Source organism: Borostomias antarcticus (assembly GCF_949987555.1).
Source record: "Borostomias antarcticus genome assembly, chromosome: 7".
NCBI classification, from domain to species: domain Eukaryota; kingdom Metazoa; phylum Chordata; class Actinopteri; order Stomiiformes; family Stomiidae; genus Borostomias; species Borostomias antarcticus.
In genome coordinates, this window is record NC_140240.1 from 8639461 (window position 1) to 8656565 (window position 17105).

At 45.4% G+C, this 17105-nt stretch overlaps 2 protein-coding genes across 3 annotated transcripts in view; one reads left to right on the top strand and one right to left on the bottom strand.

The window, feature by feature from the left end:
* Positions 1-788: 788 nt before the first annotated feature.
* Positions 789-9303, top strand: agtrap (angiotensin II receptor-associated protein). 2 transcript variants are annotated; one of them, XM_084440812.1, is made up of 5 exons: positions 789-914; positions 1392-1426; positions 1869-1977; positions 2455-2665; positions 7171-9303. In XM_084440812.1, exons 1-5 carry the CDS (start codon positions 888-890, stop codon positions 7296-7298), a joined length of 510 nt encoding a protein of 169 aa, XP_084296938.1. In that variant the 5' UTR covers positions 789-887; the 3' UTR covers positions 7299-9303. The 2 variants fall into 2 exon arrangements, with proteins under 2 accessions (XP_084296938.1, XP_084296939.1); XM_084440813.1 differs by lacking the exon at positions 7171-9303 and adding an exon at positions 5082-5636.
* Positions 9304-14673: 5370 nt separating this feature from the next.
* rnf207a (ring finger protein 207a) overlaps positions 14674-17105 on the bottom strand; it is a gene marked incomplete at its 3' end in the record, with an annotated part of 28723 nt that continues 26291 nt past the window's right edge. The window contains exons 13-18 of the mRNA XM_084441318.1: positions 16415-16592; positions 15980-16165; positions 15590-15641; positions 15239-15356; positions 14913-15008; positions 14674-14803 (exon numbers count right to left, since the gene is read on the bottom strand). Coding sequence (XP_084297444.1) covers positions 14674-14803; positions 14913-15008; positions 15239-15356; positions 15590-15641; positions 15980-16165; positions 16415-16592 — 760 coding nt within the window. The remainder of the gene's footprint in view (positions 14804-14912; positions 15009-15238; positions 15357-15589; positions 15642-15979; positions 16166-16414; positions 16593-17105) is intronic.

Below are 17105 nucleotides of genomic sequence, written 5' to 3' on the forward strand. Positions count from 1 at the left end.
GTTGGAGTAGTGCTGTATGACAAATAAAAACTTGTTCCTCTGTAAGTATTACAACTCTACCTGTTATTACTTACTATTATTATTACAACACTACATGTTATTATTATTGTTACCACTCTACATGCGATTACTATTATTATTACTACAGCACTATATGTTATTGTTATTATTATTATTATTATTATTATTATTACTACAATTCTACATCCTATTATTATTCATAATAATTAATTAATTATTTCTTATTATTATTCAACACTGCATGTTGTTACTATTATTATTACAACACTTCATGTTATTACTATTATTATTACAACAACTCTACATGTTATTACTATTATTATTAGAAAACTACATGTTATTACTATTGTTATTACAGCACTACATGTTATTGCCGCAAGGATTTCTATCGCACCACTGCATTTTGTGTTGTTTTGCCTTAATCTGTTAAATTTTATTTTTTGTTATTTTATTTACGGATAATACCACCTCTTTTGCACAGTTAATCTAAAATAAGAGACCCATAGCACCTCCATATAAATAGGGAGAATGTGACTAACGCTCTAACAGGTGTGACAGAGTTAACATTGCTACTGTAGAAATCGTCCTATTGCAGTGCATCTATGGCGAAGTGATTCTTAATGTCGAGTGACGGATGCTCATGTGGTTTCTTGAAGCATGAAGTCGGGGAGGAAGCGGGGGGAACGGGGTCACATGGAGCCAGTCAGGCTGCTGTCACATGGGCTGTGTTTGCTGTCCGATTAGTGAGAGCGGGAGGGAGGGGCTGGGAGATTTCGGTGAGATAGAAGTTGCAAAGTTATGCATGTTGCCCTCAATAATTGAAAAACGAAAAGGGGACCAAACTTGATCTTCGTTGGCCAGAAACTATGGAGATTCCTGCCATAAATCTCAAGGTAAACTTTTTTATTTGTTCTACGCATGTCTCCAAAGTAAAATTACAGCGGAGTTGATGAAGCAAGTGATGCTTACTGTAACAGCGGTTCCATTGCTGTTAACTGAGCTGTATTGTAGGTCTCTAGAGTAGCCTACCATCGCGTCCGGTAGCTAGGCCTACGCCTCGTTATATAGACTGCTATAACAAAATCATAATGTTAAGATGTAAAGTGGCGTTAAGATATTCAACTATTTTATCCGAAGTTTTGAAAACATTAGCTGATTAGCCTACGAGAGGCCGGATTTTAAACTAGGCTTGACTGGTTTACATGCATGCTGATAATTCAGATATGATCATTGTTGAGATACGATGATTACAGCGGCCAACCGCAGACTCACGTATGAGGTGACGCACATTCTTTCTCACCTTCCCAAAATGTGATATGTGTGACGCGATGACGTTGTTCCGTGACGTTTCCCGTGTCTGTTCCCCCCAGGCCATCGTCCTGGTGCACTGGATACTGACGGTCTGGTGAGTGGACTGAGAGGGGGGTTGGGTCGACTTTTCACACACCTGAGGAATTTCTCTGGCTGCCCTCTCCAGCTGGGGAGTGTGGCCAGCAGAGCAGTTCTCTGGGCCAGGACCACTTAGAGACACACACAAGATTTTAGAGACTCGCTCAAGATGAACTTATTGACTGTACAGTAGATGTAGGCTACTTCATATTGCAATCATGTGTAGCGCAAAGCCTTAGGTTGCGCCACGGTTGAATAGTTTGCTAAAAATAAGCATTGTGCGTGTGTGTGCGCGTGTATGTGTGTGTGTGGTGTGTGTGTGTGTGTGTGTGTGTGTGTGCATGTGTGCATGTGTGCATGTGTGCGCGCGTGTGTATGTATGTGTGTGCATGTGTGTGTGTGTGTATGTGTGTGTGTGTGTGTGTGTGTGTGTGTGTGTGTGTGTGTATGCTGCTCAGGGGCTGCATGGCTTGGCTGCCTCTGTCCTATGCCTGGGGAAACTTCACTGTCCTGGCCGTCGGAGTGTGGGCCATCGCCCAGAGAGACTCCATTGATGCCGTGCTCATGGTGAGGCCTGCCCTGCCTTCCTGCTCTCCACCCCCCTCCCCAGAAAGATCCACTACTTACATTACAGTACATTTCATTACATGATCCTATATTACATTACATTACAGTCATTTAGCACTACTTTACATTTGTGTAAAAGCATAGCATTATCAGTCAAAGCATCAGCTGTTTTCAGTCCTCCTTGTCATCTGGCGATTTGTACTTTTATGTGTATTTGTGTAATTGTGTATTTGTAATGATCCGTAACAAGCACATCACGGAGCTGGCAGAAACATTTCACTGTGATTGTACACTGTACGTTTACATATAACGAATAAAACCTGAATCTGCTTTCAGTGCTTGTAAACAACAACGTCACATAGAGATCTGGATGAACTTGAAAACTCCTTGTTTGCTGATGTCTTGTCAGCTTAGACCTTCAGCTGATGGCCGCGTATTTGTCTGTCACCTCTCCCCCTGTCGTCGTCCGTCCTCCAGTTCCTGATAGGGATGACCATGACGCTGCTGACCGACATCATCCACTTTGGAATCTACTACCAGCTGGCGGAGAGCCTGGCGGAGAGGAGCCGGGACACGTTCCGCTTCAGCGCGGGCATGGCTATCCTCAGCCTGCTCCTCAAACCCGTCTCCTGCTTCTTCGTCTACCAGATGTACCGCGAGCGCGGCGGTGACTACAACGTCAACTTCGGTGAGTACAGGCGGAGAGGAAGGAGTGTGTGTAGGGTTCACCATCCAGGAGTGTGTGTAGGGTTCACCATCCAGGCTACCATCCTGCTTCTTGTAACCTGACGTGCTATACGCCCTGAGGGCGCACACTCCGGTAGTGTAGGTGACGGTATGCACCTTATGTTGGTTTGCGATCCGCCTTTAAGCTGAGAGAAGAAGAATTAGAAGAAGAAGAAGAAGAAGAAGTAGGAGTGGGGAGCGAAATAACTTCCTTTTTTTGTTTTGCTATGGGGAATGTTTGGCAATCTTTCTTTCTTTTTTTGTTTTAGATTATTATTATTTTTTTCTTCATATAAAAGACATGACATACTGGCACTCAATAACAGGACATGACAGGACAAAAAAAACAACAACAAACAATTCATTACACATACAATACATTACACATACACTTAGCGCACCATCATGCACTAAAGGTCCAACCGCGGCCAAAACACGAGGCCTTCTAGCGAGGCCCAGTGCGGCCGCCCCTTTCGCCCCCCCCTAGCGGAGGCCCTACTACTAGTAGTGTAGCACATACAAGCAAATGTAACACAGTGCTTCACAGAATAACAAAAGAAATCATAGCACATAGTAAAAAAAACAACAACAAAGCAAAACAGATAATATATGAGAAAATAGAAAATAAAAGAAACAGTGCATCATAAAAACAGACAACACATGGTTAAATAAATAACACACTGTACATACTGTATCCCTTAAGACCTTTTGGCTTGGAATGGTAAAGTAGGTGTCTAGGCCTTGTCACACACATAGGGTAGGGTTGGTCCATCTATGGATGGCTTTCAGATGACTGGCTGGGAGCCTTACTGTGTGTGTGTGGTTGTGTGTATTTGTTTTTGTGTGTGTGCGCGTGCCTGCATGTAAGCCAGTCAAGCTAACTGAGTTACAGGGAGGAGGGTCACAAGACAAATGTTCCTGATATTGCTGCGACCGCAGTGTAGACCGTCTAAAGTAGTGACTGTATATGACAAGGCACAACTCAATTATCTGGTTATCAGTCAACTTGGACAGTTTATTGAAGTAACTGTGTTATTAAGGACTAGTGTTTTTATTGTCAATGTTGTTATTAATTATAAACTGTGGGTCCAGATTGTCTGGAAAACGCACGAGAACACGCCTGAAATCTTCCCTTTGATGAACTCAGGCGTCCAATCTTTTATCACACCCAGAGCGATGTTTATTTTAAGTGTTCACTATGTTGATGAACTCAGACGGTATTTGATTTCCTGATTTATTCAAATGACAATAGAGGGTGAATGCAGTGCAGTTAAGTTGAGAGCCCCAGCAGGTGGCAGATTACAGGCTGGTTTGTTGATGGATGTGTCGTGTTTGGGTATGGAGGTTTGATTGCAACCTGCTGGGCAGGCTTCTAGCATCAACACGGTGTCCTGCCGTGTGACACACACACACACACACACACACACACACACACACACACACACACACACACACACACACACACAAACACACAGTAATTAATAGTACTGCCAGAGGTCCTGTTTTGTTTAGCTTGATGGTGAACTTTGTTCTACAGTCTAGACATGAACAAGTGAAGTATGTTTGCCTGCATCCCTGGGTAGAATGGCCATGACCCCCCCCGCCCAACATGGCTGTATTTAATGTGTCATAACTGAGAGAGTAATTTACCATATTACGCCAACGTATGTACAGTACCTGACCATCAACACATGTTAAAGCAGTGTTTTTATGAAACTTCTATGTGAAAGGGTCTGCTCAAACCCACCCGGTTATAATCCCTTCTAACCAGCCCGTAAATCACACTGTCTGTCTCACCCTCTCTGTCTTGTCGTCTGATTGTTTATAGTCTTTATTTCTGTTTGTAGATGACAGTACCCGTGTCTTCTGTCTTGTCTTGTTTCTCTGTTGTAATGAGGATTTGTTTTTCTATTTTCTCTCCTCTCCTCTTTTCTCCTGTCCTCTCCTCCATTCTAACCCACTCTCCTCACATTTCCTCTCCTCTCCTCCACTCTTCTCTCCTCTCCTCCACTCTCCTCTCCTCCACTCTTCTCTCCTCTCCTCCACTCTTCTCTCCTCCTCTTTTCTCTCCTCCCCTCTTCTCTCCTCCCCTTTTCTCTCCTCCACTCTTTTCTCCTCTCCTTCACTCTTCTCTCCTTCCCTCTCCTCTCCTCCACTCTCCTCTCCTCCACTCTTCTCTTCTCTCCTCCACTCTTCTCTCCTCCCCTCTCCTCTCTTCTACTCTTCTGTCCACTTTTCTCTAATTTCTTCTTCTCTCCTCCACTCTTTTCTTCTCTCCTCCACTCTCCTCTTCTCCACTTTTCTCCCCTCCTCTCTCCTCTTCTCCTCCTCTCCTCTCCTGCCCCCCCTCCGTCCTCTGATGACCTTTACCCTCCCAGATCTAGAGACCTCAGTGGACAGCCGCTGTACCACTGACAGCGCTGACAGCGCTTTCATTGGTCGACGCTACTGATCCGCCCTCCGCCCCTCCCCTCCCACCCCTCCACCCCTTCTCCAATCATCCTCCTCCTCCTCCCCCCTCCTCGCACAGGAAGTGAAATTGACCCGTGGAAACGGAGAAGTACTGTACACCTTTACTGTTCATCGTTTGTTGTCTGTCGGCCATTTTCTTCTTCCTCTAGTTATTCCAGTGTCTGTCTTCATGTTTCTGTCAATGAGTCATCTACGTTTCTCATCCCCTTCTGTCGTCCACGTGCCATCCTCCCAACTGCCATCTTCATGCTGCCCAATACTGTTTATTTGTTTGTTTGTTTGTGCTTGTGAGTGTGTTACTTCCTCCGCTCCTCTCAGGCCCCTCATTAGAGTACGTCAGTGTCCAGTACTTGTGTGTTTTCCAAGTGCAGGTCTGCTAAAACACCAGATGTCTGTTTGAACAGACGTTTCCCCTTGACTGCGTGTACTTTAATACAGTGTCTGTTTGAGGATAATTTATGTCGAGCATTTTTTAAGTTGTATATTTTTAATAAACTTTATTCAACGGAGTGAAATGCATGTATATTTTTAATAAACTTTATTCAAGGGAGTGAAATGCATGTATATTTTTAATAAACTTTATTCAAGGGACTGAAATGCATGGCGTATTTGTTGCTTCTGTGTTCTCTGTCCAAAATGTCCCCCTCAGGAATGGGGGATAAACACAGTATGAAGAGGAGAACTTCCTATTAGTCCTAGAGCTGTAGACTAGACTTGTCTCTGTCTGACTGTCTGTCTCTGTCTGTCTGTCTGTCTCTATCTATCTATCTATCTATCTATCTATCTATCTATCTATCTATCTATCTATCTATCTATCTATCTATCTATCTATCTATCTATCTATCTATCTATCTATCTATCTATCTATCTATCTATCTATCTATCTATCCATCTATCTATCTATCTATCTATCAACGTATCTATCTATCTATCTATCTATCTATCTATCTATCTATCTATCTATCTATCTATCTATCTATCTATCTATCTATCTATCTATCTATCTATCTATCTATCTATCTATCTATCTATCTATCCAAAGTATCTATCTATCTATCCAAAGTATCTATCTATCTATCTATCTATCTATCTATCTATCTATCTATCTATCTATCTATCTATCTATCTATCTATCTATCTATCTATCTATCTAATATTTTTACGCTCGTACCGACGTCCTTGGTATTTGGGCCGTTTGTGCGTGGGCCTGGGGTGACAGGGTGATTAGCTGCTCTGTGGATGGGAGCTCTAGTCTGCTCAGTAGAAGGACACCACATGTCAACCAAATAATGTTTGTTTTTAGATTAGATTTTGAGTTTGTCTTCTGATATCTCCAGAAGGAGGTGATATCCAAGAGCTCCCACAAACAGCACATTAAGTACTGTAGTCTACACCTAGGCTACTCATCCTTCCATAGACCTGTAGGCAGCTGCTATGTGGAAGACATGCAGCTCTTTGTTCCTCCGTCTGCTGAATGGTGGTCCATACGTCCCTACTCAGGCTCCACAAACAGGCCTGACAGGCTCTTCTGACTGCGCTAGGTCGGATACACACTCAACATTGTTTTCCGTGCTTGTCGGAACGTTGGAAATGCAATTTGTTTTCGTTTTGTTTTCCAGAAGGAAAAACCGTCAAAGATGACCACGTTCACAACGGTTTGAGCTTTGTTCTGTTCGTCCAAACCAAACGTGAATGAGAAATGAGGCGTCTTCGGTTGTGTCTGACTGGATGAAAGAATGGATGTGCTGTGAAGCAGAGTTAATCTAACTGCAAAGCGTTCTTTTCTGCAAGACAAGATTTAGAACCATAGTTTGGGATCATAAAGCAAATTATGAACTGACTAAGGTACTTTTCAGAGTAAAATGCTGCTGGATAACAATATACAACACAATATATCAACACCTTAGATTCTACAAGGCTATTCCATTGAGCTGTTGTGTAACGCTGTGGCTTGTGATTGTACAGCTCTGCTCAGCCATGCGTCTCTGTGTCCAGGCTTTCCCAGTATGACCCGAAACCGAGAGTCGTACCAATCCATCGACCAGCAGGACCAGTCTACCAGCCCAGCCAACCCCTTCAACCAGGCCCAGGACAGGAAACCAGCTGGGGACAGGGCCTACTGATGCCCCTGTCGGAGGGCCAACCCACTCTGGAGCTGCTGCTGCTGTCCAGAACCACCTTACTGCACACTTGCTCTTGTCTGTAAAAGGGGCAGCAATTTGTTAAGTTGTAAGGTTTTATTCTTCACAAGAGGTCTCTAATGATATCTATAACTTTAAAAAAAAAAAATCAAAACGTGTTTCTAATTTCTCGAACCGTCATGTGACGTGTGATGACTGCCAAAATCACACTGTGTGTTACTACAGCTGTGCACGTTATATTTTGCATATTTTGCCAAATGCCTCCCGACTCTCCTGTACTCATCCAGTTGAATGTCACATAAGTTACACAGGAAAGGTACAATATTATATTGTGCCTCAAATGTCTAGTGAAGAATATGAATGCATCACCATGCCAACATTATTATTATATTTAACAGGACAACTGCTTACCTTTCCATTTCATCAGTCTATATCCTCCAAATTGCACTATTCCTCATCAACTTAAATAACATGTCCTCCATTGCATACTGGTTCCATAGACTGATAAACTGTTGTACTTAGCTGTTACAGTAGAACATGTTTTAGAGAATATTACAGTACAGTAGATGATCACAGATGATTTGAGGTTAGCCGGTGTTTGATTCCTGCATATGAATGTTGAGTGAAGCTTTCTTAAGTTGTCAGTGTTAAATGATAAATGACAGAGCTGTGTACAGACAGAGTGACCTGTGGTTGGTTGGGCTATTTCCACGTTTTCTCATTCTTGTGAAACTGCTGTAAGTGTGACTTGGCAGTTCCTTGTTCCTGTTTCAGAATTGAACCACAGTAGCTGGAAGTTACTCCCAGAGCTGAATATGAGACACTAAACCTCTACATACGTACCTCACGTGGCCGACTACTGTTCATCTTTATAAATAACCGTTTTTTATTTTTAAGTAGCCTATGTGATATATGTTGATGTTACTGAGTGTTAATACCCCGTTGCCTTTGCTAGTGTTTGAGACTTTTTCCATGTAGAGATGGTTGCACTTGTGTCTTTAATCATTCAGTTCTCTGTTATTATTTTTTTATTTCAAATTTGTGACTCATCAATTTGATCAGAATTGTTTTTTGTTCCAGGGTACTGTTACTTTAGCTAAAGTTACATGGTATTAGGGTGTCAGGATGTGTGGTCCTTTATCAAACCTTAAAGGGGTAGTTTTGGACATAGAGCCTCATTTACGACTTACCCATAATGTTATTGATTGGTGGAGAACATTTTCAGCTGATTCCATGCTGTCCCTCGTTCGGGCGTTCACGGCATTCAAGTCCAACTATGGTTGCCCATTCAACCCATTCATTTGTTCGTACCTATACTGTATGGCTCTCTATGTAAATAGGGAGCGATACATACTGTAACTAGCCGGCACTATTGTCTTCAAGGAACAGAAGAGTGGACTATTCTCTTACTATCAACACAAGTTGCAATGGCCATGTTGGAAAGAGATGTCTGACTCTGATGAGGAGCTTAGTTTATCTCGCAATTACTTGTTTAGAGTATTTATAAGTGAGTTTTCTTTGAATGTTAGCCAATTTCGTCTTAATTATGCTAGCATTAGCATGCCGTGACACCCAAACGAGGGACAGCATGGAATCAGCTCTATGTCCAAAATTCCGAACTATCCCTATAATATGAACTCTGAGGTAGTTCAAGCGCTGGTTTATTTAGTTTCAACTGTCTTTCCAAGAATAAAGAGAAATGCCATGCACATTGCACAGCTGCATATTTTGGTTATTATGTATGCTGATGTATTCTTCCATAATCTATACTGCTTTCCTCCCATCTGTGTGTAATCTGTGTTAACCTTAATCCTGTTCTGCCCTCCCTCTCTCTCTCCCCCTCTCTGATTAGCCTACTCACAGGAGACCATAGGCTACAGGACACTCATCTTCCTGTCCTCAGAGTTGTCCCTCTTTCACCATACTCCCCCTCCACACATTCCCCTACTTCCTCCCTGCGTTAACGTTTCTAATCATTTGAACATCAAACCTGACTCATCTCATGAGTGCCACTCATGTACACCTTCCCTATAAAGACGCCATCTGTGTTTGTTCACACAGAGAGAAGGTGGCAGGGTAGGAGTTTGGCGCTTCGGTTTGAGTGGTTTGGATACGAGTGTTTGAATAAATAAGCTGAATAAGTGTCCACCTGGATCTCACCTCCTTTGTCCTTGTCCATTTTTCACACTGGAAACCATGCTACATTCACAAACTGCACTGTGCAATGATCTCTATAGTACAAAAACTGCACACCATGCAACTCTGGGGCTGCGGGCTGTTGATAGTACCGGGCTAATGTGTGTGACGCTGTTCGTTACATCTTGGCTGGTCTACTCCCCTCAGGTGGCTACTGCAGAGTGGACATGCCTCCAGTTGGTGGTGCTTCTGTATTTGTTTGAGGAGTCTATGAACACATCTGGAACAGAAAAGTTGTGTCGAGAAATTCTTTAGCCATCCGTTACCTCTGTGATGCACATGAATCATCTCTTCTAAGCTCTCTTGCTTTCCTCTCTCTTTGTCTCTCTCTCTCTCCCCCTGTGAGAGCATATGGGAGAGGTCTTAATTAACGAGTCGCCGATCTGTTAATGATTCCTTCCTGCTGAGCTCCTAACGAGAGCGGGAGGCTGGTGTTGTGGAAGAGGAGGAGAGAGGTGGCGGGGGGACTGTGGTCAGGCCAGCCGACAGGTCGTAAATCACAGTCAAGTGGTCCGCCCTTTATTTTGTTTTGCGCGTCAACTTGCGTTATTGCGGTAAATAGTTTTTTTCCCGGCATAACACCATGGGTGGTTTCCTTTGAAGACATTTTAAAGGGGCTTTATTTTATAGAATGTCCTGAAAAGTTTCTACGTGACACTATGAAGTGCTCTGCTCCCACAATGAAGTGGAATTGTTCTTAGATTAGAGGCGGTTTCCTTTCAATACCAATCTGAATATTGAGAAAAAACAGGATGTGACATTTTAGAGGGCCTTTATTTTGAAATGCCACATCAGAATGTCCTTAACGTTTCTCAGTCTGACTGTGAGGTGCTCTTCTACTGTACCACTCTGAAGTCTGAAGTGGAATTGTTCTTAGATTATGGGTGGTTTCCTTTCAATACCAATCTGAAAATTGAGGAAAAAAAAGCGGATATGAGATTTTAGAGGGCCTTTATTTTGAAATGGCACATCAGAATGTTCTGAAAGTTGCTAATTGACACTCTTACGTGGTCTACTACCACTCTGAAGTGGGATTGTTCTTAGATTATGGGTGGTTTTCTTTTAATGTCAATCTGAAAATTGAGGGAAAACAACGGATATGAGATTTTAGAGGGCGTTTATTTTGAAATGGCACCTCAGAATGTCCTGAACGTTGCTCAGTGACACTCTGATGTGGTCTCCTACCACTCTGAAGTGGAATTGTTCTTAGATAATGGGCGGTTTTCTTTCAATACCAATCTGAATATTGAGGAAAAACAGCAGATATTACATTTTGGGGGGGGGGGGGTTATTTTGAAATGCCACATCAGAATGTCCTGAAAGTTGATGAGTGACACCATGAGGTACTCTGCTATTTTCTAATTTGGAATTTGTCTTGGTTTTTGGGTTGTTTCCTTTAAATTCTAATCTGAATATTAAGGAAACATAGCTGATATGAGATTTTAGAGGGCCTTTATTTTGAAATGCCACATCAGAATGTCCTGAAATTTCTGTCCTGAGTGACACTGTGAGGTGTTCTGCTACCACTCTGAAGTGGAATTGGTCTTGGATTATGGGCGGTTTTCCTTCAATTCTCATCTGAAAATTGAGGTATGTTGCCTCCTCCCTCAACTGTACTGTAGACTAGGGAGGAATGCAACAGTCTGCATACTAACACTAGATAGAACCAACCATAACTATAAGTGTGGTGCTCAAAAGAACTCTCAGACCAACAACCAAAGTAGGCTGCCTTTAAAAATAAATTATTTAATGCCCAGTGATAAATAATAATACAGCGCTATATACACAGGTGGATATTATAGATGGATGATTAGCAATCAGAGACTGATGGATCACCTGGTGGGGGGGTCAGAGACAAACAAAACAGAGCCAAAACAACAGGAACTTAATTAACAAGGTAACAGTTTTATATGACATTTTAGAAGACTTTTAATTTGAAATGCAACATCAGAACATCATTTCACTTTCTGAATCAAACCATAGTAGGTTTAGTTGACTGGACTGTAACCTAAATTAAAGCGTCAGAGGCAACCTGGTGTTATGCCCAAAAAAACTCTTCACTGCAATAACGCGAGTTGACGCGCAAAACGAAATAAAGGGACGGACCACTTGACTGATTGACTGACTTGTCAGCTGGCTTGACCGCAGTGGGGGTGGGGGCGCGGAGGAGGGTGGGGCTGGCAGCCCAATGAGCTGTTGATTAATATGGTGCTGCTGGGCTGGTTCTCCGGAGTCCCTGACAGATTCTGAGGCCCACACACATACACACACACACACACACACACAAAATTACACAATCACACACACAATCACACACACAATCACACACACACACACACACACACACACACACACACACACACACACACACACACACACACACACACCTGTGAGTCAAGGACATAGGCCTACTCGCTCCTTTTGTTGTTCTGTGCAATAGAAAGAGCTCACTTTGTCAGGCTTCGTTGCATCAGCAGCATTGCATAAGCAACGAGGGCTCCTGTGTGTATTGGAGCGACTTTCTGGAGCGTAAGACGGTGGATCTCCAGTGCTGGAGAAAGTGCCCAATACAATACGACGCCGGCCATCAGCTTCAAAATGTCTGCGCGAGGGATTTTGAGTGGATTCTGCCAAGATTTGTACAGGACATGACAAGCTTGTTTTTTTTTTCTTTTTTCTTTTTTTAAACCTATATGTACTAGGCCTGCAATGGGACGGACGTGGGTGTACTCTTTTCCCCCTTTGACCTTTTCACCTCGCCGCCCCCCCGGGTCGTCACCATGGTAACAAGTCCAGCGACATCGATTCCTGTCACCCATCAACATGTGCTGTCAAAAGAGTCTGGGATCAGCCAAGGCCTCGACAAGGACGCGTGGTTGACTCTGGACGGACGTCAGGCTACTGATCGTGAAACATAAACTGATTTGTGTACTATAATCCCCACGGTGACCTTCAGTTACCTGCCCGAGGGTGACCTGTACAGTTAACGACCCTGCATTCATCCTGTGCTCGCATACGGAAAAGAACGGCCGGTGACCCAGTTATCCATCTTCTCGCAGAGATGTCCCCTAGTTCACTCCCCTGCACATTTCATATTCCATAGGAATGGTGTTGCAGCCTAGCTTGTGGTGTTCCTGCATTGTTATAGGCCTCTCTCTCTCTCTCTCTCTCACACACACACACACACACACACACACACACACACACACACACACACACACACAGAGTAACCAGGCCGTTAGTGAGTACAGACAGAGAGAGAGAAAGAGAGAGACAGAGACAGCGAGAGAGAGAGGCTACGGAGTCAGTGGTGCAGACAGGAGAGATGATATACGACCACGGGGAACTGCTGTGTGTGTGTGTTTGTGTATGTGTGCATGCGTGTGCTGTACGCCTGTGGAAGTTTTTACAGTATGTGCCCGTAAATTGGTGTGTGTGTGTGTGTGTGCAGTGCATAGTATGTGTGCGCGTGCGCAGTGCTTATCTGTGTTTCAAAGCGTGTGTATGTGTGTGTATGCGTGTTCCAGTGTATGTGTGTGTGTCTGCGGAGGGCCCCGGCGGCAGCAGCAGCAGTCATTCGTTATCTGCTGTCACAAATGTATTTTTAATAAGCACGGACCCCTGACTCGACTACCTGCTTCAAGGCCCCCTTGACCCCCAGTGTGTTCCAGGAAGCAGCAGCAGAGCCCCACAGACCCACGTCTGCTCACAGGGCACATCTGGGATGTAAACGACCTTCAGCTCACCGGTCATGCCTGGGATGTAAACCACCTTCAGCTCACCGGTCATGCCTGGGATGTTAACCACCTTCAGCTCACCGGTCATGCCTGGGATGTAAACCACCTTCAGCAGCGCCCGTAATCTTAACGCCGCCTCTGTCTCAGACCCAATCAGAACTTACCGTGCGTCTGTCCGGCTGTCATCCACGACCGGAGAGGCTACGACAGAGCGGAGTACCTTAATAACTTCCACGGGGACACCCCAGACCAGCTGCTGACGTAGAGGAATCAATGGCTGGACTCGAATGCGTAGCTTGCCAGTACAGTGTATATACTGAACCATACAAATGGTAAATACACTTTTTTGTAACAAGTTTATTGGATTTATTGGAAGTTTTCCGGTTCAGCAGAGATTAATTATGCAGAGAAGACTGAGGAGAAAATAGGGAGGTGAGGATGGTACAGGGTAGAGGGAAGAGAGGGGGTGTTTAGAGGAGAGAGAAGAGAGAGAGTTAGCTACCTGCTGATTTCCTGCAGAGCGGGGATACCCAGGGGCGCACTGCTGATACTTTACAGAGAGAGAGAGCGAGAGAGAGAGAGAGAGAGAGGAGGAATACAGTACATTTCCTGTGCCTTGGAGGGGAGGAGGGGGGGTAGAGGAGGGGGGAGTAGAGAGGAGGAAAGCTACGCTAGAGAGGAGGTGATGTGGGAGAGGTACAGGGGAGGTTCCAAGGTCTGGATGGTGAACCGGAACGGTCGCCACTCTGGACTGATCCTGGTGGGTCCCCTCAGCTGATGAAGGGTGCTGCATTAGTTCTGGAGGCGCATGATTAAAAAACCCAGCATCGTACAGTATAGGCCTCGTAAAGACAAACGCAATGTCACAGCATACAGTACATGTATTTCACATTTATAGAAACAGCACTTAAAAAGCACACCAATTCTTTCTGCGTTATATATCATGGTGGGTCATCGTCCGGATCCCTCTCGGGTTCATCTTCCCCCTGCCTGTCCGAGGGGCGGGTCGGAGGCTTAAATAGCCTGGACGTGTTCGCATAACCAAGTCCCATTCGCCCTCCACGTTCGATTGAATAGATCTGTTGACCGGACAGAACGCGGCCCCGACCCCGGGTGGGGGGCAGCGTGGAGGCGGGGGGGGGGCGTGTCTTCATGTCCGGTGGTGCCGTCCGTGTCCTTGTCTGTGCCGTGTCCTGTGAGGCCTGTTAGTCTAACGGGCTCGCCTCCCAGCTGATGACAACCCCCCCGGGCTGCCAGGAAAATGCCAGGATTGTCGATCTGAGCCACCGACGAAGAGGAGGAGGAAGAGGAAGAGGAGGGGCTCACGTGCTGTCCCAGGTCTGTTACGGATCTATTTCGGCATGCAGAGAGCTGGTGGGGGTTGGGGTGGGGTGGGGGTGTGTGAGGAGGATTCACAAGGGCATCTAGCTGTGGTTGGCCGTCTCTGGGATGCCCTTCTGCTTTCCCGACCAATGGTAGTCGTTGGTCTTCATGGAGTCGTCGTCCGATTGGAGGATGAGGGAGCGGTTGTCAGTGGGGCAGCTCTGGTTGTCACTGCCCAAGGGAAAAAAACGACAACAACATACAAACGCTGGACAGATCAGCGCACATTGCCTTCAAAGATGCCGTATAAACAGACGCTAGTGTGGCGGACAGGAGCTACCTGTCCTGCTTGTCGATGGTCATGCTGCTACTGTCTTCGTAGATCTTCAGCATGGTCTCGGTGCGGTCGTCATGATGCTCCTTAGGCTCCTGAAACCTGGAGACAGAAAAAAAAACAGCATTTCACAGATATTTGAAGTGTTAAATGTCAGCGGTTACAGTACATAAGAACTCCTTTGAAAATGAGATGATCTCAAGGGGGTTTGTCCTATCAACATTTCAAGTTATTTCAGTTAGGAAGTTCGACGGGCCTGCTGAGTGTGACGTGACTGTGAAGTGTGCAGTAGTGGATCTGCCCTGTACACGGCGTGTTGCGGTTTTGCGTACTTGGGTTCAAGGCGCTCCTTGACCTTGGCGATGGAGAGGATGTAGGGTCCGATCTGCCGGGCGATGGTGGTCAGGTAGGAGTTCTCTTGCTTCAGCTGCAGCAGGTCGTGAAGCTGCGCTGGAACGTGGTTTACAACAATTACCTTGTTAAGCTATAAAACTACCTCATTAAGCTATAGAAACTACCTTGATAAGATATAAAAACTATCTTGTTAAGCTATAAAGACTACCTCGTTAAGCTACAGTATCGAACCTCCCAACCAAACAGACGTGGCCACCCACATATACTGTACCAGTTGAAACACAGGGAGGGCTGGAGTGTTGAAAGTGTTGCTTTGAGCATCGTCTTACCTTCATAGATCTCCTGTTCATTGGTGACCCTCTGAAAAGTCTCATCCCAAATCTATGAGGAAATAAATACGTAAGGGGTAGTTTGGTACAGTATTTAGCATCATAAGCCCTGTTATACGATTATTTACATATGTCACATATATATGCCCATATAGATTCATTGTGTACTTAGCTGTGACCATGAGCAATGAGCACTAATATCTCAAGAGTGCAAAGTCTGTCAAAATGTGTATATGGGCTTTTGTATATAATCATAAATAACCTTATAACAGGTCTTATGATGCTAAATACCAAACTGCTCCTTTAAGTTACATCTACATCTCCTAAGATGGAAAATGCTTGGGTGTCAATCACTGCGCGTGACGGAGTGATTCCGACTTGCGGACGCACCTCCTCAAACAGGGGTCTGGTGGTCTCCACGGTGGAGTACTGGGAGGCGATCTGCCCGTCGATGTGTAGCGAGCGGTCCAGGATCTCGCCCATGGTCTCAGTGTTGATGAGAGAGTGGTGCTTGGTGAGGTCTCTGTGCATCTCCTGCACCTGGTCCTTCATGTTCTGGATCTCTGTTTGGAGGGTCTGTGACAGGCCGATACACACACACACACACACACACACACACACACACACACACACACACACACACACACACACACACACACACACACACTCATGCACACAAACACAGACATGCATGCACGCACGCACACACGTACGCGCACACACACACACAAACACGATTACAACCTCTTTTGGAGGCCAACTTTTACAATGCTCCGACACGACAACTCTTCGTTCCTCTCAGCCGATCTGAATGGATGCTCTCACCCTGTAGTTGTTCTCGTAGTTGCGGCAGTGCTCTGTGAAGGGAGTGTTCCCCTCCTCCGCCAGGAGCACCTTGGTGCAGATGTAACGGTGCGAGGTGGGCCTCCACCCCGCGCCCAAGCCCAGGGGCATGTCACTGAAGGACGGGGAACGGCACGACATGGCGAGGGGCGACTGGAGCCTGGAGAACCAGAGAGAGGGGGGGGTCCAAATCCTGCATCATAACAGACACCAACATCGTCTGACTACAGCAGGCACCAACACCGTCTGACTACAGCAGGCACCAACACCGTCTGACTACAGCAGGCACCAACACCGTCTGACTACAGCAGACACCAACACCGTCTGACTACAGCAGGCACCAACACCGTCTGACTACAGCAGGCACCAACACCGTCTGACTACAGCAGGCACCAACACCGTCTGACTACAGCAGACACCAACACCATCTGACTACAGCAGACACCAACACCGTTTGACTGCAGCAGACACCAACACCGTCTGACCGCAGCAGACACCAACACCGTCTGACCAGACCACAGCAGACACCAACACCGTTTGACTACAGCAGACATCAACACCGTTTTTTGACCGCAGCAGACACCAACACCATTTGACTGCAGCAGACACCAACACCGTCTGACCGCAGCAGACACCAACACCATCTGACCAGACCACAGCAGACACCAACACC